Genomic DNA, 24,820 nt, shown 5'->3' on the forward strand with positions numbered 1-24,820 from the left:
GGGATTGTAGTTTTTCCTGTTTGGGGAGCCTGTACACTCGCGTATGTTGCGGCAGAGCCGGGTGCGGAAGACTCATCTGGCGCAACACGGGTGAATGTATGCGCCAAGATGCCTCGCTGCTCCTGTTTCCACATTTCCAGTGGTTATCGGCAGTATGATGCAGACAGAATACCTAAAATAGACGAGTGACTCATGTCTAGGTGGGAGCACACTGAGCTCACAGACTGGCATCACTTTAGCCAATAAAGTGTCTCCGAGAGCCCTGCGAGGGGCGGGAGGACGCGCGCATGCTTCACCAATGAGAGCATTCTTTCATTCATAAAGTGGTGTGGGCAGTTTTTTTCTGAAAGCGTGGGTTTGGGAGGTTTCATAATCCTGACTGAAACCGACAAACCTGCTCTGGCGAGAGCCAATGGCAGGCTCAGGATGGGAGCTGCCGTAATGTTTGCCCAATCGCTCCTCATCCCGGTCTCCCTTTGACCCACCCTGCTTAACACAGAAAATCGAATGAATGGGGGAAGCTGTGGAGTTGATTGACATGCAAATGCGCCAACCGGCGGCGTGGATCAGCCGAGAGACAGCTGCTGCAGCCAGTGAGGAGCAGAGGAGGGCGGGGCAGAGCAGGAGGTGGGAGGTGCACTTTGAATCAGGCTAGACAAGTGTTGGGGGAGTTGGGGGAGTGTGTGTGATGCTACAACCTCCTTATAAAGGGACTCTCTCACGTTGTGGCTTGGAAATTAGAGCACATTGCCTAAAATTGAGGTCTCCACACACACCGAGCCACCGAGAGCCGCTGCCATGAACTGGATTGAGGAGATGCTCCGCAGGGCCGAGACGACTCTCTTCTGGGTTGGCGCGTTCACTGTGGCCTCCCTGGTGCTGTGGCTGCTCTACAGGCTGCTCTCAGGCTTTAGGATCTGGGTCTTGGGAAACGGGCAGCTGCTCTCCCCGAAGCTGGGCAAATGGGCAGGTGAGTTGGGTCACATCAATTTTCATGCCACCTACATCACGGTCACGAAGAGGGCAGCTCAGAAGTAGGCAGGTGGACTCGACGTGCAAACACCAGAATGGGGTTATTGAGCTCAAACTTCACTTTGGCACAGAGAAGAGGTGCATTCTGGTGCGTTTTTTGTGGCTTAATTCAAAGGGAGGTTGGTGTTGCGTAACAAGCGCAGGTAAGCAGCTGATTGACTGCCAAGATAATGGTCCTTATTAGCTCAATTGGCTTTTTTCCCCCCTTGCGTCAAACACAGCACCGTCTGCTGCCAGGGGCTCCAGTCAGCGGTTTCACCCACATTTGGAGCGGTAGGGGGATGCCCCACATTGGTGAGCCAGGAGCCAAATTGCGCAGGCTATGCGCACTTTTCACAGAGCTGTTTTATGTGGGTGAGCTCTCAGCCAGCGCACTACTGAACCACATTAGCCCATCCGCATGATGTAGGACAAACCCCTGTGCCCAATTAAAACGTGACCCACATCTAGATCATTTTGAAAGCGTTTGACTCCTCAAAAAGGTGTCACATTGGGCTGGTTTGTCCCACATTTTGACACTTGTGTTCATTATCTTTTACCTCACTTTTTGTATGAATCTATTCAGGCGGTGTTTGGTCATGCTTTCGCTTGTGTCGTCGGTTTCTTCCTCTATCATTCCTTGTCACCTTACCTTGTCCCGTTCCGTTTGCCCTACATCTTGTTAAACGTCTTTTTAAATTGGATTTGACTCTATAGTGTACTTTTTCAACGTGCTTGGATAAACAGGAGCGAGTTAGCAGTCAAATCTAAGTGTATTTTGGTTTGGTAGAGACTAGTCTCATAGGAATCGCCCTGCCATGGCTTGACCCACTTCTCCAGTCTCCTATTTGGAGAAGACTGCTGCTGCGCTCTGGAGCCTTGCTGCGCAATTTGCCGAGCGCTCCCCTTCGCATCGGGATAGGTTGATAATCTCCCTCGAACACCCCTAAACCAGGCGACCCGGATGATTTAAATGCTTGTTGTTGTTTTTTTTTGTTTTTTTTAATAACCCAGCTGTTTATCTGCACCGTGACGCACTTTGCCTCCATGTCGTCGTTTTTCTTTATGAATGGAGTGTTTAATTGATGCTCTGTTGCGCCATAAGATGGCATGAAAGGCATGACGCAAAGGTAGGGTGCTTTAGGAATGACTGATGCACATTTCTTTGTGATTCTGCGGAGGAATACCGGTGCACACCGATGAGTCATGCGCTTGTTCATCGCTTCGTCATCCATTGGTCATATAGAAATTGTGCCCCCCTCCCCTCCCCTCAGTATCTTGTCAGATATAGGGGTACATGTTAGAGGCTTCCTCCCTGCACTCTTTGCATCCAAAAACGATTCCTCAGGCTTGTGTTCTAGCAGAGCCTTTTTCACTGACTCAGTTTCAGGAGTAGAGGACTTGCTCCAAAGTATCAGTTTTAGAAATGATTTATTTTAAACTCATTTTGGGTTCATTTAAAAACTAACTGCTAACTTTTCCACTTTGCACTTTCCCTCATTTTTCTTTTCTTTACTTAACATGTGTACTTGTAAGCCACTCCCTGAAACCAGTTTCTGGCACCAGTCTGGCAAGCCAACGGCTGCAGCCATGGCAGGAAGTGAACAGGTGGAGGAGGGTAGATATTTGCTCTGGGTGTCCTTCTCAGCTGGTTGTACCAGATGTGCAGGTCTGGCCAGCTCAGGCAGCGATTTTCTTTTGTGACCTACACTTATACGTCAAGTGGTGCGACTGAGAGTCTCCACCTTTCACTAGAAGGCACCTGTTGTAACACGTTAAACTACCTCTAACCATTGAATAGGCTTGGTATTGTTCTTTTATTTTAATGTTCAGTAAACAACAGGAGTGTAATCTGTGAAGTCTTGTTGTAGCTGCTCCACAGAAACTGCTGTTGGATCAAATCACTCACCTTTTTTCTTCCATATCTCCCCTCAATTAATGATTTCTTGGCATGTGGTCACATAAAACCTCATATTAGGGTTTTATTTTACAAACTTTAAGCTCTTATTTATTTATTTATATAACACACACACACACACACACACACACACACACACACACACACACACACACACACACACACACACACACACACACACACACACACACACACACCAAGAGTTGTTAAAAGTTATGCATTTAAAATGAAAGAAGAATGTTGTTGTAAAGCTACATTTTTCTCTTTGTCCTACAGCAGAAAGAAGCACTTTAAAAAGGGCAAATGCCATGAACTCTAGCTTGCATAACTTTTATATATATATATATATATAAAGAAAGCTAGAGTTCATGACATTTGCCCTTTTTAAAGTGCTTTTTTCTGCTGTAGGACAAAGAGAAAAATGTAGCTCTACAACAACGTTCTTCTGTCATTTTAAATGCATAACTTTTAAACAACTGTTGTAGTTGTATTAAATAACTAGCAACTATTTAGACTTTATTTGACTATATGTGATAAAGTAAGACTATGGTCTGCTTGTCAAGGAACCATTAAACATATTTTACTATAGAAAGAGATTTGAATTGAATGCTTTCTAGGGAAATGCGCCATGTTTGAACACTTAAGTAATCCTCCAAACATGTGCTTTCTGAAATCCACATGGCTGTTATTGCAACAACAGGAGGCAACTGGTATTTCCTGGTCGGGCAGGTTCGAGTGTGTGCATGTGATTTTTGAAGTGGAGTTTGCCTGGTAACAACTAAAATCCGATAAAGAATGAATCCCTCACTTAAAGTAAATTAGTTTCCTGAATCATAGATGTGTTTTTCTTTCATGCCATCACTGCACATCTATGGGTACTGAAGCTCTGCAGCTCTGGCATGCAGAGAGGAGAGCAGGGATTTCTCTGGAGTTCCTCTGATAGTCTTCCCCTTAGTGGAGGAGACTCCTAGTGGCAGAACAGCAGCACTGCAGCACGGATGAAGGCGGCTTCCCCAGCCTCTTACTGCACTGTGCATCCACACGCGCATACTCACTCTCGCCACCTCCTGCCAGCCCAATCCATCTCTGAAGCTCAATTTTTATATTTTCTTTTTTTTTTTTAAACCCTAAACAGTTCTCTAAAACACGGCACATTTTTTCTGACAAGTCTTTAATTTCTTAGATTTGGGACGGACCAATAGGTGCATCAGAAGAATTAGTTAACATTTTTAACGACTCACTAGTATTTTCATGTTTGTTGTTGGTTTTAAAGCAGATTTCTTAATGATGCAGTGTTCAGTATTCATGCTTTTATTTCCAGCAGAGCAGCTTCTAACTCTAATGTGCTGTAGTGCCCACTTTTCTCCTCTCCTCTCCCCCAGCATCTCATATTATATAAGGGAGCCAGTGTCTTTGCTGTTGCATGTGTGTAAAACTCCATTACAGGGAAGTAAATTAGACCAAAGGGAGCTTTTTTGCGAGGGTGGGGAGAGGGAGTAGTGATGTGACATGCGCCTTAGAAGTGCCTCCTCCCTCCCTTATGACATTAGAGTTTATTGAGAAAATGGTGCTATTATGTAAGAAGGATGCAGCCATTCATCAGTTCAGCACAAGAGTGACAAAGACTTGGGTCAGCACTTACGCAACCGTTTCGTTTGATTCCAGTCCAGGAATAAACGCGTGGGTCGTGCAAGTTCATCAACACAAATCAGAATCACAGGGTGGTGTTTTAATCACTGTGTGAGAGAATAGATTTAAGTGTTTTGTTTAGTTTTTTATGAATAGGCATTAGACTTCATTCATGGTAAGGAAAATGCACATATGTGAATGGAATTTGTGTGTTTCAACTGAGGCAGGGTCTCCACTTCTTCATCCTTATGAATGTGCTTCCCCCTAGTGCTTTGTGTGAGAGAGAGAGAGTGTGTGTGTGTGGGCGGAGAGAGGGAGCGAGAGAACACTGCTGTTCATGTGATGAACACGCTCTGTGACACGTGCCAGAGCCAGGGATGCTGGGTAAAAAAAAAAAATCCTCTGCATCTCCCCTATTTCAGCTCTTCTCAGTCCCTCCCTCCACCTCCCCATCCAGCCAGTGCGTGTATCTGTTTCTCTGTATGTTGCGCTCTCTATTCGAGGCTACAGTACCATCCCTGTTCTCTTCTCTAATTTTGTATTTTCTTCAAATATTAATACTCAAATGCTTGCTATCCACCTTGAGCAGTATTTATATTATCCTCCAATGTGCAAGGATGTAGTCTATTCTGCAATTTAGTTTTTCTGTAACTTCACAAACACTAAGATGTTTCTTCCCTTTTGCCATATTTTATTAAGTTATTATACTACTATACTTCTGCTTTCTTTTGCAGTAACTTTCATTTAACAAATTCCAGGTTTATTTGTATCAGGCTGCAACTATTACAATTTTTTTCCATCTGATTAATGTGCAGATTATATTCTTCATTATTTGTTCGGTCTATGAAATGTCAGAAAATAGTTTCTAGTACAATCTCCTCAAGCCAAAAGTGAACTCTTTTAAAATGCTTTTGTGTCCAACCAACAGTTTAAAACCCAAATGCAGTCAGTTGTACGATAATATAAGACAACGGAAAGCAGCAAATGCTCACAATTTAACAGACTACAACAAGGGGATGTTTAGTATTTTTGCTTCTTACCTAAATGACTGATTGACTCATCGTTCCACCTCGCATGTCAAAAAAAAGTCTCTGTAAATTAAAGTGATATCGCGTGATAAAGTAAAGTAAATGACCCCCTTTTCAGCAAAATATTTCTAATTGAAGCATCAGCATCTAACTCTTATTTTACATATCAGTGCACTGTTACTGTGATATACCGTCACGTTTGACCAATTTCCCGCCTAACCGCATAACTCGCTGCCTAAGATAACAAGGGCGTCAATTTCAATAATGAAGTAGCTGCTTAGCTTCGCTGTATAAACACACAATACTGGACCACCAGCATGTTTGGAATCGGTGTTTTATTGTCTTCTGTAAAGTGCCGCCTTCCTGCGTTGGTTGCAGTCCAACATGCCAGAAAGGCAGTTTGTTCACTTGTGAGTATCTGTTGAAAAGTACTTGCGTCAGTGAGAAGAATGTATGAAGTCATGTCCTGATTTCAGTCATTACCTAACCATCAATCACCCGGGAACACTTGTAATGGACAATCACACAGAGTTCAATATGTTCATGTAGTTTTATGACAAAAAAAAGACATCTGGGTGAAGATGAAGTTGTTTTTTTGTTTGTTATAGTTTTTGGTTGTAAGCAGAAACCTCTGATGGATGAAATCTGCTCAGAGTAAGAATCAGGAGCATAACAATCATAGGCACCATGTATATTTGTTGCTAAAACATCATTATTCTAATCTAGTAAGTATTTTAAATAGGTACTTTTAAGGCATTGTTACATTTTTAAGCATTGTTACCTTTTTAAAGGATCTACGATAAATGCAAAATCTCATATCTTCATGTCTTATAATTCCATATCTCAAGTATATCAGCATGTTTTCTGGTAATTCAATAGTGTGTGTATGAAATAACCACATGGTGAAGCCTTATTTTCTGTACTCATGTGTGAATCACATACTTGATTTTAGTGAAAATGACTGTTTTCTCATTTTATTAAGAACTTTAGTGCAAAATGACTGAAACGTGAAAGGATCAGAACTAAAGCGGTATCCAAATTATGTTAATATTGCCATAACAGATTCAGTCACTTGATATATTTGATATAAAAAATGTATTTTGACTGTATGTTTATGGTATTCTCACCCAGCCCTAATAACTATCATGGGTACCGTGCATATTTGTTGCATCATCCACCTGATAAACTAGACAAGCCTTTTAAATATAAGTCCCTTTTTAAAGTATCATTACATTACATGTGTAAAGGAAAGGGTAACATCACAAATTCAGGGATGTAAGCTCAACCCCACCCCGTGTTTCTATTCATGATTCGACTCAATTTCATATGATTTCTTATCACGATAACGATAAAGTCACAATATAGCATGTTTTCTGCTAACTTAATAGTGAATAGATGAAATAACCACATGGTTGAGCCCGTTTTGTGTCCTCCTGCGTGATCAAACGCTTGGCAAATGAAAATTACTGAACACGCTTTGTTCATGCTATGAACAAAATTGACAAAATGTGAAAGGATTTGAACGTAAAGCGTCATTCAAATGAGGTGAATATGACCGCAACCGACAGCCGTGCAAGTTACTTCCAAAGCATTATTTACATTTGTAGAGGAGAGAGTTTTGTCACTAAGTCAGGGACGTAGGCTAAACTCACCCCATGTTCTTATGCCCTAGTCGACTCCCTTTATCGTCATCTTTTTCTGTCTTTATTAGAGTTCACTGCTTGTTGTTCTGTCCTCCATTACGTAAAGTGTCTTTGATAACTCTAAACAGCACTATATAAGTCAAATGTATCATTAAATGATACAAGAAGACCTTTCTAATGCAGCTTTTCATACCTACCACCAAAGATAACAGCAGGTTATTTCACTGATTAGCGCTGTAGGCTTGAACTGAAGACCCTTACAGTCTGCCCTTAATGACACATGGTCAAACGGCAGAGTTATTTTCCTCCTTGTCTCAATACAAGTAATCGTGGCGAAGGAAATTATTGATTTTTAAACGAGGCATGTGACGAGGAGGGAGGGGGGACACGTCTATTTTTTGCTCTGTACCCAAATATAGATGCTGCTTCTATCTTGGGCAGCTCTGAAGTACATGTTCTCTCTTTCTGTGCCTCTGTCTCTCACCCTCCCCTCCCCTCCCCTCGTTTCTCACTCTCCCCCGGCCCAATCAAGCTTTATTTTTGTCGACTTTTATATCACCCATGTGACTTTCCTCCCCTGCTATTTAAAGCAGCGTGTGTGTGTTTGAATGTGGAAGGTGGGCGGATGGAGAATGGATTGTGTGTGTGTGTGTGTTTGGGTGAGGAGGGGGGGCGGTTGCTGTCTTTGGATCTTCTGCTGCATCCCTCCCTCCATCTTTTTCCTCCCTCCGAGGTAGGAGGGGCTGCTCGTTGATAGGCGAGTTTGGGGTGCGACAGATTACATAACCGTACGTAACAAGAGCAGGGCATACAAGGACCGCAGTCTCTCCTCACTGAGAATCTTAATTGGGGATTTGGTGGTGGGGAGGGTTGATGGGTAGCCTAGTTGATGGAGGGGAGGGGGGGATTGTGCTCGTTTTAGCTCTGTCTCGCTCTCTCTTTGCATAGGAAGTTGAGTCTTCCAAAAAAAAACCTCACCCCTAGAACTAAACTCTAGATCAGCCTGTTTCACTCATCAGCACACCTTCGTCTTGAGAAGGAATAATCAGTGAATTAATAGAAATCTGAATCTCCATATTCATAAAGACTTTTCTATAAGAGCTTCTCATCCTCACACACACACACACACACGCGCACACACACACACACACACACACACGTGTCTTCTCATGCACTCCACATTAATCTAAATCATATTCTTCACATGTATCAGTGTGCTTTGTGCTCGCCCTGTTTGTTTCCCACTGCTCATCAGATCAGATATTACATGTTTTTTCCCCCAGCCTGCAGTTCTCATGCTGGTATTTGGGATTTAGGTGGAGGGCTGAGGATGCAGCAGCAGCAGCAGCAGCAGCAGCAGCCTGGTCGTCGTGGTGATGGTCATGGTGGCGGTGGTGGGGGATCTTGTTGGTATTCAGGTGCTGCGGCAGGCAGGCAGGCAAGCAGGCAAGCAGCTCCCAGACGAGGCAGTGCAGGCGCGCTGCTATTTTTACTCCTCCTGCTGCTTTTTTTAGACCCTCAGAATAGTGAGCAGGCAGCGGCAGGGGCTGCTCCACTGCTGAGGAGGGAGGGAGGGAGGGAGGGAGGGAGACAGAAAAGGCTGGGGGATGTCAATACCTCTGGACGTGATGTGCAGCACTAAACACGGCAGAGCTGCGGTGCAAATGCGCCCCCATCAGGGCGCTTCAGAACCAGCATGGTGGAACCAGTTCTGGCGTTGAAACGGGGGGAAACTGGGTTCAGAGAGTTGTTGCTGGGAATGAATGAGAGGCAGCAGTGCACACATCCTCTCTGCCAACACACACATGAATACATTCATGGACTCACACACGCCTCAGCCCTGGCCTCTCACAAATCTCCTTTTTTTTTTTCTCTCATTGTACACATCACACTCGTACGTAGCTGCCCCCATCAACACAAATTCACCCTTTGTTGTCTGTTGTTGCGTCACGTGCTTGCTTGCGTAGACCCTTTTTGTTACATTACATCTGTGTGTGTCACAGATGTAATACGCTGCTCACGTGAGAGATTAAGTGCTGCTGGGAGCACTGGAGTGTTTGTGACTGAACTATGGTATTTTGGGACATTTAATCGTGCTTGTACGTCAGTGAACAGGTTGAATAGGTGACTTATATTTCCTCTCTGTTATTTGGGCCAGTCGACAGTCATCATTGAAGCGTTCACACTTATAGGTGGAAAAAATTAAATTCAAATTGCGTTCTGTTGTATTTCAGGCGTGGCTGATTGTCTTTTTCCACAGTAAATGATTATAGGTAGCTTTCCAGAGTATTTGCTTCGTTGTTGTAAACGTTGCACTGACGGTGGCTGATGGCAACTCAAAATCCAAAAAGGATTATGTCTTAACACTCGAGAGGAACTCTGAGTCCTCATCCCACTGTACTGGCCCCCCCTCACACACACGTCACACACTTCACTCTCACTCACTCCCTAGACAACGTTTATTGAGAGGATGTTGCTATTATATAATGAGTGGGAGGAGTGTAGTCATTCATAAGTACAGCACGAGGATTTGGGTGTGTGGGGAGGGGACATTAGGCCTAGAAAAGGGGGGGGGGGGGGGGGTACAGAGTGGAAAATCACAAAGTAGAGCGTCTTTTTAAAGAAGTGGCGATAAAAATATTTTCTGGCGTTCTGCGTTTCTTTTCCTCTTCTTCTTCTTTCCATCATTTGCTTCTCTCTAAAGCGGATGTATTTGCAAACCATATCTTGCCTCATGCTTTTCCAACCACCCGACAAAATCCCCTCAACTTTTACACTTTTTTTAATACATTTTAATTTCAATACGCTGCTTAAGTAGCTTATTCAGCTCATTTCACTTTGTTTAAACAAGTAGAAGCGCAGACTGTGAGGCCAGAGCTGAAAAATGTTCTCAAAAGTCACCTCATCTGAAAAATGGTAGATTCTAATTTTTATGAGTTTTATGACTTAGATTTCAAATGTACTTCGGCCCCACCAGAATAAGAATGATCTATTAAATGATGATTTGCTAAAATATTACTAATTTAATGAATTTAAAGGCTCACTCGCAGCCATGATTGGCTGAAGGCGCCTTCTCCACTCATCCAAATGACAGAGGGGAGGTTTTCCACTTGAAATGCATCAGACTAATGGGACGGATTCTGCTCGTTGTCATGAGACAGTCAAGGGAAGGTTTGTTTTGGGGGAACGAACTGACACTGAAAAGTGAGAAGAGTGGAGTTAAGATTGACTTGTCTCTTTGTTCTCTCAATAACACAGCTATGTTCTTTACTGCCATGTTCACGGCCGTGCTATGCGTGCATTTTGGTGCATAACGCATTCTTGCACGCTCTGCTGTATCGGGTTAAAGTTCAAATGCTGATGATGCCACGCGTGCATTTCTAACACTTCTCACACGCATCTGCAATTCTCTGCACCTGAAGCGCAGTCATGCAAAAGAACGACATCCCAGCTGTGGGGTTTTATTTGCTGTCCCATGTGACAGGAATGTGGTCGGTGCACTGAGGCGCCTCTTGTTATATTTTATGTGTTTTTTAGGTGTCAGTTTCAACTGACGCGTCCTGTCATTTCTTCCTTTAAGGCATCTTAGGCCTAGTTAGTGTAAGGTATTCCTTATCAGTCATCACTTGGTTGGTACAATATGTGCTGTTAGCATCTAGGAACCATGTAACTCCAGATCATCAGATAAACTTGCAGAACAGAAGCCATCTTTTCCAGTTCTCTGCAAGCTGACATTTTGAAAGTATGAGGCCAGTATCAGCTATGATGTGTTTGGCATGCGTGCTATGGATTTGAGTATGAACCCTGCAGCTCACAAAACAAACGAGCCTAATTCACATCACTAGATTATAAATAGAACCGGCTGATTTTATGTTGAAGTGGTTGTTGTCTCTTTCCCCCCCTCAGCCATTTTACTTTGCAGCGACTGTAGCCTCTCCCTGCCTCCGTTTGCCCCCACCTGCATCTGCAACCAGAGCCTGATGTGGTACGGCCCGCACCCATTGAGGCTTTTCTGCCACGGAGCGTTTCATTCTTAACACGGGGGAGGTTTAAAAATAACCAGGGATTCTGCTCTCTTTTCACTTTTGACTTTGTGCTACTCTCGCTCCTCTCCTCTCATTCACTCACTTGTTCTTCTCTCACCCCCCCCCCCTCCTCTCCTCCACCGCCATCTCTATTCTGTCTCTTTCTCCTTCACTCATTCGTTCTCTTGCTTCGCTCCAGTTCTATTTTTAGCCGCCCCTAGGATCCCTCCTCACTCGCTCCCTCCCTACCCCACTTCACCCTCCTCCTTTCTCCTGCTCCATGTTCGTCATCGCTCCCTCCTCTCCGCATCCCCTCTCTCATCTTGTCTCTTTTTCCTGCTCTCCAGCTCTTTGCCAGAGAATGTCCTCTACCTCTATTAATCTTTCATCAAGCCTCGCTAATAATATATTCATGATGCACAACTATGTGTGTATTTGACTACCCCCCCAATCCCTCCACACCACCACCCCTTCTTCTTCTTTTTGTGTGCCTTGAGTTTTTTCTGTCTCCCTCTTTCCATCCATCCTTTCTTCCACTCATCCTCCGTCAGTCAAGAACGAGCTGGGGTTGATGGGCAGTGAGTGTTTAAAAATAGCCCTGCTTGCTTGACAAGGTGAGGAGAACTCTGAACACAAGAAGAACATCAGCTCCATCTTTGTCTTCGTCTCCCCCACGATTCAAACCCTTTCCCTCATCTTTTCTACCAAATCTCTCCTTTTCTTTTTGCTTCTCCTACCTAAACCTTTTGTCAAAACTGCAGATACACTTGATTTAACCTTGCCAATCAGATAAACATGATCTTGAAAATCATATTGTTTTGCATCACTGGAGCTGCTCACACTGAGGAATCAGTGGGTGTTGAGGGCTTTGTGAAACCTGTACTGTCTTCTATCTTTGTTCTGCTTTAATCTATGCCTTATCTCCGCCTCTGTACAATCTCCGTCCCCTCTGTTGTCTTTGTAGCTTAATCTTGGTGATTTGATTCCTATGTATATTATCTGGGGTTGTGTTATATGCATGATCTGCTCCTAAATCAAACCGCACACTCTCTTTTGTGTGCAGTTTGAGAACGGACACCAAGCCGTTGTAGAGCTCAGAAGAGGCTTTCCTAAATAGCAGGTGAAAAGTATTGCAGGGTGTGGCTGCCAATGAATCTGCTCCGTGTAAAAGCCCTAATGTGACTGTCCTATCCATCACCTGTTAAAGAACCCTGGGCTTAACTACATTTCGGGGCTCTGAGCTATTATTGTGAGAGCTGGAAGTGGTCAAACCTGATGTGAAGGTGTGTTGTAGGCCTCTGAACAAAGAAGATCATATTTTGCGTCTGTGTGACTTTCACAAGATGCAAAGATAACAGAAACGGTGACGATTGATAGTAAATGTGCCAGAGTAATGAGTCAGTGTAGGGTGACTTGCTGGTGAGATGCCGGTGCTGATGCAATGTGTCATCTGACGTGTTAAAAGAGGCTACCTAGATTCACATTACAAAGTGAAACCATGGTTTCAATCACACCATTAATGCTCAAGGAATATGAACCATTCATTTAACTTTGCGGGACTTTTAAGAACATCTACTCCCTCATTACTTGAACAGGAGTTGAATCGACCGCTGCCTTGCTACATAGTCTAAAAATTATGTAAAGACAATCAATGCTAACCTTGTTTTTTCTTCTTTCTGTCTCTCCAGTTGTGACGGGAGCCACGGATGGAATCGGGAAATCCTATGCGGAGGAGGTGAGGCTCCTGGACCCTTATTTATTTCATTTCTTTCACGGCAAAGCTGTGACTCATGCACACACGCACACACACACACACACACACACACACACACACACACACACACACACACACACACACACAGTGTTCACTCATAGGCCACGGTAGGGGAGAGCTCTTACAGGCCTATTTACGTGGAAGAGGGTCTTCACACACATATATGCACACACTTCAATAAAGGCTCGTCAACAAGAGCTCATACAGAGTTAACAAGCACACGTTGAATAGGGGCTATCCTGCCACGTGTTTGGCCCATACTAGTGTGGGTGTGCTGGCTGTATAATATAGTCATGTAGGGCCTTTGACTCATACTGTTGGTGCTACAGCGGCGCTCGTCGCTTGTCACGCATACGTAGGCCACCATTTTATAGTGTTTTGCTCCATGCAGGGTTTATATGCATGTCAGTATTTATGCAGATATGCACTACTTGAATTCTGCTTTCACATGGCACCTGATAAATCCACCCCTGGGCCCTAAAGTGCATCATTTGATAACAAACAAAGATTGATCCACTGTGCACAGCGACATGCCCAAATACCCAAAGAACCCAGCTGAAGAATCTCTTGTTGATTGAGTTGTTGTGCATCCAAAGCATCTGGTGATAATGGGACACAAGTTAAGTCTAAAGACCTTTCAGCTCTTAAGCCCTGTAAAGTCTCACTTTTGGAAGCATACTTCCAACAAAGTGAGTTCACACATGTGGACACCCTTTTAGGTAGAATTAATCTGCTTTAGGGGAAAGAACTGAAACTGAAAAGCAAAGAGAGTGTAGTTAAGATTGACTTTTTTATTTGTTTCTCAAATGCGTGACATGCATTGTGTGAGCTGACACATGCAGTGACACACAGCTACAGTATGTTCTTTACTGTCATGTTCAGTTTTAAAAATCATGCTATGCGTGTGTCTTGGTGCATAACACATTCTTGCGTGCTCTCCTGTATCGGGTTAAAGTTGTTTAACACTGCTGCCACACGTGCATCTTCGACACTTCTCGCACATAGCTGCAATTCTCTGCACCTGAAGCTCAGTCATGCAAACAAACGACATCCAAGCTGCGGGGGTTTATTTGCTGTCCCATGTGACAGAAAATGTGGTCAATCTACGGCCACAGGATACATTTGAATGATCTGCTAGCATTGCTCTCCCAATCGTCTGATACAGAGTTGAAGAATACTCATCGGAAGACTAAAACTCTCCACTTTAGAGAATAGAATCGATAATATGAAAATGACAGAAAGAGATAACTGATTTCTGGGCGGTGAAGTTGCTGTCACCTGTTCCCAGCACTGTATGTGACATTGTCCTCTATAAACTAAAATTATGGTCAAATTGCTGCGTTCATTACTAACTGGTATGTTCTTTCCAGCTGGCTCGTCGAGGATTTGCCATGATGTTGATCAGTCGCTCCCAAGACAAGCTGGATGATGTGGCCAAATCACTTGGTAAGATTGTGTGTCTGTGTGTGTGCGCACAACATCCTCGAAACCCGTTCAGGGTTGAGAGCACAGTGAGTGGGCTAATGAGGATGTGTGTATGGGCAGGCGGTGACGTGCAACCTCCCACCTCGTTGACTACAGGGTTTCCCTGGCCCTGATTGTTAGAGGGCATACCCTCGACGTAAGGTTTCAGAATATAGTCCAAAAGAGAGAAAACCATCACTGCATCTGTTTTTAGTACAAAATACAAGTTGGCATATTTAAGATGTTTCAAAGTGTTGCATCAAAGGTGTGGCTCCAATAGCTTCCATTTCCAAAATGTGTTGTGTCAATCAATCTCTGAGTGATTTGTGAAAAATAGGATTTGGAGGATCAAACTGAAAAGTGACACTCTGTTACACCCAAGTCATGCCTTTTTTCTGTTTGAGTGCTGGTGGGGATTTGGAAACATGCAGCAAACAAAGCCGGCTGTGTTTTACTTCCTGACAGTCATTATTGCAAAAGACAGGTCAAATCTTTGGCCTGATTCACAAGAAACTCATTGGGCAACTTGAGGTATTTGTTAGAAACAAAACCAGACTTTCCTCATTCTAGTTGAAATCTATGGACTGAAAACGGACTGAAAATGAGCATCCACATGAAAGGGGACAAACTTTTTTTCCTCCTCCTTTCTGGCCCGTCTCCAGATTTTAACAGAGACTGAACGGTGAGTGGCCCCCCCTGTTCAAATAGTGCCCTCTCCCTGACTCGCTCTTTCCATCTGTCTCTGACGTCTCCCACAGCGCAATTTCCCCTGTCGTGCTTCAAGTCCACAGAGGGGGCTGATGGGTAGTCACGAGCGGGATGCTGCGTGCCAAACTCTGGCACTCCTCCCTCACGAATACTCGGACGAAACCGCCCTCCTTGCCATGTAACCGGGCAACCCACCCTGTCCCACCTATAATTTCATTGTCCTTAATGTTTCTCCTCTCTCTTCTGCAAACATCTAATTTGACTTTTGATCGCACCTACCTGGCAACCCCAAATTACCCCTCCAATTCGGCAACCTCAGCCTTAATTTTCTTTGCGACCATGTCTGAAGCAGATTTTCTTTGACATGGACTCAAACGGGTTGTGATGACTTAAAATAATCTCAACTGATTTTATATATATCTATCTATCCTAATCCCTAGTACCCCTTTTTTAATATATAAATCTCATCCCTCTCAGGTTCCCCCTTTTTTTTATCTTGTCTCTGAATATACCCTCACACACTACGGGTCTTTTTGCAGAGGCACATCCCAGGAATTTTCCTCTTATAACTCCCTCCACCACCTATCAGCTCTTCTTTGGACAATAAATTCTAATTGCAGCAGGCGCGTCAAACATGACGAGGGAGTGGAGGGAGGGTCGAGGGTGGGGGGAGAAGATCGCTCGGCTGGTTTGTTGGTGCACAGTGCCCTCTTAAGTTCAAGTCTGCCAGTGACTGGTTTCACGCTCCATTCATTTGGATGAACCCAGGGTTTTTGAAAATGGGGCATTGCTCTGTTGTAGGACCATGCACTGTTTTCTGATTTGTGACACATGAATGCATGATATGAGTGTTTTATAAATGATGTTAAACGCGCATCTTTCTGAGCTTCAGTCTCCTTGTTAAAACAATTGTACAATCAGTTTTTGTTGCCATGCATAGATCTCATTGTGACCTTTATGTAAACGGACACTTGTTTCTCCCTTCACAGAGGAGCAGTATAATGTGGAGACCAAGACCATCGCAGTTGACTTTGGCAAGATGGACATCTACGACAAGATCGAGGCGGGGCTGACCGGTCTAGAGATTGGTGTTCTTGGTAAGAGCCAAGAGATCTTTCTGCTCTGTTCGGTGATAACTCACAGGCATCAGTTGCATGTCGACATATTTGGAAAAGATGTTGGTTTATGTTTTTATCTTCAGTGTAGTGAGAGTACTGTAAGTGCAAAACAGTACAAGGCAAACTGCACATCACTTCACAAGAAACACTTGAAATTCCCTTGTGTATTGAAGTGACAAGAGATGCATTGTTTGCAGCTGGAGGTGAGATGCTTAGAGTCGGTAGTATTAAAAAATAATTAATGGGGTTGAAGGGTGTTGCAGCGTATAAAAACCTTGCACAGTTTGGCCTTTGTTTCATTGTTGGCAAACCTCCCGTCTTAAGTTCACGACATGCACAAGCCAAGTCAAATTATACAACACTTTTTGTGGAAACGTAAGAACCGTGGATTCATTTGATCCATTCCCTTATTTTAGATAATTAAATTAACTTCTTTGTCCACGATGTTGGAGATCTGGCTGAATCATTGAGAGATTGTACAGAATGAGACATTAAACCTGAACACACAGGATGAATGCTCTTCTGTGCAGGATTTCTTCATTTTTATTCATGCATTCTTTTAAGTCTGTTCGAGCTTTTAGAGACTTTTCAGGAAACGTAATTTGACACCGATATCTTGTCTTATGGCGCACGTTTAAAGTTGCACGAACATTTCAGCCGTCTGTGTAATTTTAGACGTTGAGACTCGAGAGTTCACGTTGTACTTTAGTCGAACATTTAAGGAACTCTCTGTCCTTTTTTATTTTTTTCTAAGATGCCAATTGTGCTCTACTGGTTGTAAGATGTGGCTATGTCTACTGTGGAGTAAAGGCTTGTTTCTGTCGTGTTTGCTTTTGCTACCATCGTGTGGTGGAACTTGAACCTACTTTGATTTCTATTTTCTTATTTAGTGAGAACTGTAGAATAATTATTTCCCTCACCTTATTTCTTCAACAGTCAACAATGTTGGTGTGTCCTACCCATACCCCGAGTACTACCTCCATATTCCTGATCTGGACAACGTGAGTTTTCGTATTTTATCTTTTGTTTGCAGTTGGAAACTCTCTGACTGAGCTGACTCCTCTCTCTTATAACCATTCAGATTTCTGTCTCATGTCCGGTAGTTTTAGTAAAAAGGTTGTTAGACTTGATTGCATCCCCGATCATCTGCTTCCTTTCTGTTTTATATTTTGTAACGTCCGCTCTCTGCCGTATACGTCATCTTATGTGTTTAGTTGACGGTTGCTTTCTGTGTTTCAGTTCATCACAAACATGATCAACGTCAACATCACCTCAGTGTGTCAGGTAAGTTTGCCTCTGCACACGCGTGCTCTTCAGAGAGGATGGGTTCCTTTTAGCCTCGTGATTGCAAACTACATATTTATTTCACGCCCCAAGTGTTTGTTTAAAGTTGGATCCATGGCTTTCACTTTCCTCCTCACTTTTCCCCCTTTTGTTCTCCTCCTCCTCCTCCTCCTCCTTTTTTCCCTCCTCTTCTGCTGTTTCTACCATGGTACCTGCAGTGCCTCAGTTGTTCCCAAAGCAACGGTGGACTACAACAACGCTGTCTGTACTCCCCACCCACGCAACTCTCTCTCTCTCTCTCTGTCGGTCTCTGCCTGTCTCTCTTTTCTTTCTTACTTTTAGTCTTTTTTTTTATTATTAAATAAACTCTTTTCTTTCTTTGCCAGTCCCCTTGTTCTCCTTCATGAGTTTTATCATTGTGTTTGTGTGACGGCTGATGTTTACTGAGCTTGTGTTGTTGTCGTTTTCTTGTAGATGACCCGCTTGGTGCTGCCCAGAATGGTTGAGAGGTGAGTTAAATGATAGGCTTCCATGTTTTGCGACATGACTGCAGTCAAATATCTGTCTTGTAAATGAGAGATTGTGGCACAGAAGCTGCACAAGGAATCTCAAAATTAAGCAAAACCTTGTTTTTAAAGGAAGAACAGCATTTGGGTGGTTGCACTTTGTAAAGGTGACTCCTGTCGGGAACGGGGGATAAGAAATCCTCACCAAGCCCCTAACATCACTGCATCTCTCTTTTCCTCTCCTCCTTTGTTCGCAATGCTGACAAGCTTTCAATTCACACAAAGTGCTCTTCCCACCTCATTGGCTGCCCTGTTCCCATGTGACTCCTGCTGGCCAATAGCTGTGCAGGCACATTGGGTGCCGTGTGAGGCTGGAGCGTCGCTCCACTAAATCACTGCAGCAACAGGCTGCCATGGCAACACACATGGCCTGTTTTAGTGTGTGTGGAGCATCACTTTGTGTGTATTTGTAAGTATGCTGAATGTGTATAGGCACAGGGTTCCCACTTGCATGGAAAACATTTTAGAAAGTTTGTGGATTTAAAGAAAAAACAAGTGTGTTGCACTGTTCTGGGATCAGTGCTTCACATCTTGAGGAAAGCCCTGTGATGTTGATGCTGTTGTTATGGCAGCAGCTCTGAAATTGAGGATCTTGAGAAGGCTTTCTTGATTTTTATGAAACTCCAAGTAAATATCTGTGAGGTGGGATTTTGCCACGTCCTCAAAACATGATAGTTTGGATTCCTGGAATTTAATTTATTCGTCAAAAACTCTGAAATGCAGCCCTTAATGTTCTCTCTGCATCACAGACTAAAGCTAGCTTGCTGTGTTTTCCTCAGGTCCAAAGGTATTATCCTGAACATCTCCTCTGCCAGCGGCATGTACCCCGTCCCTCTGCTTACAGTCTATTCCTCCACAAAGGTATGTGTGACGTCTGTCACGTATAAACGAGCAAGAATTCACTCTGGAAATGAAATTGTGTCATGATATTGGTCAGTATCTTGCTTGTTTTCATCAACCCAACACATCTTTCATTGCCCTATTAGGAGGTTGTGATAAAAGACATTTTTCACACTGATGTGTTAAAATTGACCATCTTTCTTCCTTCTGTGTGCAGGCCTTTGTGGATTTCTTCTCCCGTGGCCTTCATGAGGAGTACAGGCGTCAGGGCATCATTATTCAGGTGAGTTTGAGGTTTTGCTGATTAGCACTTATTACTTACTTAGCGCTTTTTTGAGCCAGACAGATGCCAAGAAAACTACTTAACAGCATTGTTTCTCTCTAACTTTGAGAGACAGCAGCACAAACCATACCACTGTTTCTACAGAAAGCTTTTCCTATGGACTCTGTGACAAATGCTATAAGAAGAATATAGGAATTCCCTCGTAGATTGAGCTGAAAAGAAGTTGCAAAATCCAACTTGTTGCTCTCCGCCAATCCCGACGGAAGGGCAGTGAAATGAATCCACGTTCATGAATGATGCATTTTACAGCAGAGACATTTTTAAAAACATGTTGTTCCACATACGGCTTGTTTGTTCTGTTTTTAGCACCCTCTGTAGTGTTCACTCATGTGCCACCTTGTGGATGAAGCATGTACGGCAGTTTCACCTCAGCAAACCTTGAGTGCATTTTCACCTGATAACCTCAGTCATTTGACCAGTTTACAGCAAAGATTTTACCTATTTTCACTCTTACAGTACCATTGGTTAGAAGGACACATGATGCAACTTGCTCTGTACTGCAACGTTTGAGTTCACCTGTGGGTTTTTGACATTTAAATTAAGAAATGAGAGACTCTATGCTCACCTGAGAAAGACCAAGGAATTTGTCTTGTTCAGAAAATGTTTATTGTGTGGTGGGGCCAAGATATTTGATCGCACCTTTTCCCTTTGTCTCCCTGCAGAGCGTGCTGCCCTTCTTCGTGGTCACTAAAATGACTCGTATCAAGAAGCCAACCCTGGACAAGCCCACCCCAGAGCGCTACGTGGCAGCTGAGCTCGCCACTGTGGGTCTGCAGAACCAGACCAATGGATACTTCCCCCATGCTGTCATGGTAAAAACCGGGAGCCTTTAAATTCTGAACCTAATGCAGGAATACATTAAGTGCACTTTAATGTTACTCATAGTTATGGGACGTCAGACTTCAAAATAAAGCAGTATTTGATTCTAATCCCCATTGCTGACTTTTAATCAAGTGTACGTTCAGCTGCAACACATCAGTATACATCCGGCTGCTTAATCAGTTTGTGGAAACGCTGTAAAATAATAGAAATAAGGGCATCGGATGTCATTTATTTTAAATTTTTCCCTATTAATTAATGTTTAAGATGCCACAAAATGAGTATAATTGACACAAAACCCTACCTTAATTCACAATGTCTTGGAAAATATTGAAGCCTAGAAGCTATTAACTGATCGTAAACCCATTCACCTCCTTTCTGTGGTGTCGTTTCTCTCCCGGCAGGGTTGGCTGACCACCAAGCTGGTGCCGAGCAACCTCGTCATCTTCTTCGGAGCCAGAATGAACCGCCTGCAGCGTACCGGATACCTGCACAGGAGGAAGCTGCGGGAAGAAAGGAACGGAAAAACTTTGAAGAGCGATTAGGAAGACGGCTGACGAGTCTTCAGGCAGCCACTCTGTTCTGACCCGGTGTGTAAGGGAAGGAGGGATTGTGTTTGTATTTGTGTGGTTGATCCTTTTGTGGTTGCCTGAGATTTCACATTTGTGCCTTCAGTAAATGTGCACATCAAAGCATGTGCACATGACTTTATTTAAAATCGCAAACTCTGCCCTGGTGTGATTGTCTGCAGAAAAATAACCGAAGATGGCAGGAGCTGAGATGATGATGATGATGATGATGATAAAATGCTGCTCTGGGCAAAGGACATTATATATTTTGTTACTGACACTGATGGTGGAAATAATACAACCAAAAAAACGAGTCATTTGTTGACCCTGCTGTTGTAAGCAGTGCGTACTGGTGGTGGACATATTTTTTATATATATGTATAATTTATTTTATATTTGTATAAGCACACGAGCCAAACTCAGACCTGTTTACAACCATTGAGCCATTTTAAACGATGGCAATTCCTGTTTTCTGTCATTTTAGTTTCCATGCGTTATTGACCATCTGTCGTGATAGGCTCTGTCTTGTTTTTCTCTATAATACTGCATATTTACAGTCTATTCAAATTATTCTTTGTGGTGGGTTGCTGTTGCACCGATTTATCATTTGTTCTCAAGTTTTCCACATAGATATCGTTAACTGTGGCGCTCATTACAAGTGCCTTTTCTACTAACATTAATGCTGGAAATGGTCAGATTCAATGAGCGGGTGTCGACTGGTTGATTACGTATTATGAACTACACAGTTGCTCCATTTTGTGCCTATTTTAAAAGTGTAAATCTTAAAGAGACAAAAGAAAAGCTTGTAGCCGCTGCACGTGCACAGTAGTTCCTCCAGTGTGTTTTGAAAGGAATACTCTCGATCCACTGCGGAGCAAAAGTTCCTCAAAATGTGAAGGTTTTGCATCGTTAACTACAGCCTGGTTCACACACTACCACATGTTGCTTCAAGACAGGAGGGCTGCTCCTCTTCACGCAGTTGGTGCACCATTTGCGTCCCATATGACTTGGTCTGACCTGTGCCTTAACTAAGCGGCCTTCTGAATGTTTTTCCTTTTGTTGCCAGTCTTTTAATATGCTTGGAAATCCAAATGAGGATTTCCACATGTAAAATTTTTCTACTGTAAATAAAAGCTCTAACAAACAGTAACAGTGTTTTGTAGTTCTGTTCCTTTCCCCCCCAATAGCTGAATAAAATGACAGCTTTTTGTTATTGTTTGTAGTTGAGGGAAGGTCCCTTGTATGAGCTTATATCCTGGTGACCCTTCCTCACACACTCTTAATTTTGTCATCTGGATTTTTACGCAGTGAAGTGTGTTAAAATAAAAATGATTAAAAAAATACTGTGTATTATATTGGTTCAGTAAGCCAAATTAGATCTGGACAGTGATGGAAAGGGTAATCTTAAGTATAAGTAGTGTGTATGTGTGTGTACTTGTGTATGTGTGTGTGTGTGTTTGTGCAAAACTAGTCATGCAGAAGGGGCTCTTCCAAACTTCCAGCTATACTACCGGATTGTTTGTACTGTTGCAATAATGTACAACATATTGTTTCTTATCAAGGTGAAACTAATTTGAAGTAGTTCCCATACTGTCGGGTAAACTCGGGGCGACTGTGGCTTAGGTGGTAGAGTGAGTCGGCCAATGTCCGACCGGTCAGCGGTCGATCCCCGCCCTGCTCTACTTGTGTCATGATGTCTTTGGGCAAGACACTTCACCCACCTTGCCTCGTGTGAATGTGTATGACTGCTGTGTGTTTGAGGAGGTGCCCGTAGGCCGCTTCTGTCAGTCTGCTCCAGGGCTGCTGTGACTACTACGTAGTCTAGCACCACCATGTATGTCTGTGTATGTCTGTAAAGCGCCTTAAGGACTGAGAAATGCGCTTTATAAATCAAAGCCATAATAATAAATTAGTGCTGTAATGTAGTAGAGGAGAAGAAAGATATTTATTAGTCCCACAGAGGGGAAATTCCCTTATTACAGCAACGAAGTTGATAGCAAACGTAGAAGAAGCATCAATAAGAAACAATACATTGTAGAAAAATATGACATGGCAATATGAAAATATAAGATTAACAGGAATAATATGCACAATATTTAAAAAAAATGTTTTAAAGTTACACACCAAGGCAGAGAGGAAAATATTAGTGTTGCACATTGAGATTGAAATTCACCTGAGCAAAGTATTTAACACTGAAGTGAACATTATAGTGCAGTTATAGTCATTATTTATTGTTATTATTGTTGTTTTGGTGTGTGTGGTCTACTGGGAGCAGTGCTGGTTGTACAGTCTGACAGCTGCAGGAAGGAAGGACCTGCTCTGTCACATACTTTGGGGGATGCAGCCTGTCACTGAAGGAGCTCCAGGGCTGTTAGAGTTTCCTGCAGGGGGTGAGAGTCATTCTCCATCATGGATGACAGCTTTGTCATCATCCTCCTCTCTCCCACCACCTGCACAGAGTCGAGGGGGCGTCCCAGAACTGAGCTGGCTTTCCTGATCAGTCAAGTCTCCTCCTGTTGTTATTATTATTTATTTTCACCTATTATTATTGTTCTACTGCTTTCATTTGTTACATTTATGTTTATTCAATTTAATTTTTATCCAGTGTGCCTTGTATGAATGTTGAGAGGTACTGTTGTCATGTTTTCTATGCCATGATATTGTAAATTAATCTCTTTTAGATAAAGAAATAAAATAAAAGCACAAAAAATATTAATAATAAATAATAATAAACTAGGACTGTTTAATGTTTATGTTAAGGGTTTTTAAAAAGGTCTATAAGTAACTCAAAACTGCACTTAAAGGCAGCATTTAAGCAAATGAACTCAGTTAGTTCCCATCGCTGGGGCGGAACCTCTTTAATATGTTCGTGGTCGGAACTTATTTACAGATCTCAGTTCCGGGAGGATCCGAGGCTCTGGAAGGAGGCTCGGACACTAAACAAAGATGGCGGCACTTCGGGGGTATGACGCATGCGCAGTGCATCAAACCATATGATGAGCATCACATTATCAGAATCAGAAAGACTTTAATAATCCCAGGGGGAAATTGTTTCCAGCAACAACATAATTAACAACAACAATATTAAACAGATAACATATATTTGTGAAAAACAGAAATATAAAACAGTATAAAATATCAAATTTACAATAGTTATTCATATTATATATTAATAATAACAATTGCATAACAAATAGATGTAACAACAGAATAAATAAATAAATAAAAAGAGATAAAAAAACAATGCTAATTTTAAAAAGGGGACATGAGCAATGAAATTTAAACTGAATTAAATATATTAAAGTGGGAGCACAGATTTATAGTTTTGATCACTTTCTTGTTATCAGCAGAGGATATTGACTTGAAATACACCTGCAGTCCTTTCATGAAAACACTAAAAAAATGGGTTTCACTTTGGCAAATTTACACTTGTGAATGTAAAACTTTGCAATAATTTAATTGAGATTATTTAAAAAATGTTCTTTCTCAGCTGGAGCGTCACTCTTTACACAGCCATAAGGGACATTTTTGCCAGAGGAGCTCAAAATCACAACAGATATTATTTAAAATGAATCTACACATATCTTGCCACAGTTTACAGGTTTAATCACATTTACAAAACAGATGAATAACAGTGTCAGTATGGAAGTCACAAAAGGCACACTTCAGATCTACATCAACATATTTGAATTTGATAAAGAAGGATTGAACCGGGTAACATTGATGAATCATTTTAAATTACACTTCTTTCACCTTATTAACCACAAAAAATGTTATTTATTGTTATAATTTCATGACTATTCCAGTAAAGTATTACAGGAGTAACCGAGATAATATTAAATTGGTAAATATCACAGATTTTCTAATGATTCTTCCTACCAGATGGGCTGAAGCATCTTTTAACAACAGGTGAGTCATTTACACCAGTAAAGGATGTAACTCTTCTACTGTATTCAGCCCAGATTGAGCCTCATTTTGCAATTGAACACCATGTTTTATTGCGCATGCGTCATACCCCCCAGAGCGCCGTGATGTTTGTGTGGTGACTCAGCCTCTTTCCTGTGGCCGTGGTAGGATGTGT

General features: G+C 42.6%; 1 protein-coding gene across 1 annotated transcript; it reads left to right on the forward strand.

Annotated features, from left to right (window-relative positions):
- The first annotated feature begins 721 nt into the window (after positions 1-721).
- hsd17b12a (hydroxysteroid (17-beta) dehydrogenase 12a) lies at positions 722-21,885 on the forward strand. Its single transcript, XM_083916012.1, has 11 exons — positions 722-970; positions 12,943-12,989; positions 14,399-14,474; positions 16,190-16,297; positions 17,255-17,319; positions 17,558-17,602; positions 18,077-18,111; positions 18,948-19,029; positions 19,226-19,291; positions 20,014-20,163; positions 20,575-21,885. The coding sequence occupies exons 1-11, from the start codon at positions 799-801 to the stop codon at positions 20,713-20,715; spliced, it is 987 nt and encodes a 328-aa protein (XP_083772138.1). The 5' UTR covers positions 722-798; the 3' UTR covers positions 20,716-21,885.
- Positions 21,886-24,820: the final 2,935 nt, after the last annotated feature.

Source organism: Echiichthys vipera (assembly GCF_963691815.1).
Source record: "Echiichthys vipera genome assembly, chromosome: 7".
In the NCBI taxonomy this organism is placed as follows: domain Eukaryota; kingdom Metazoa; phylum Chordata; class Actinopteri; order Perciformes; family Trachinidae; genus Echiichthys; species Echiichthys vipera.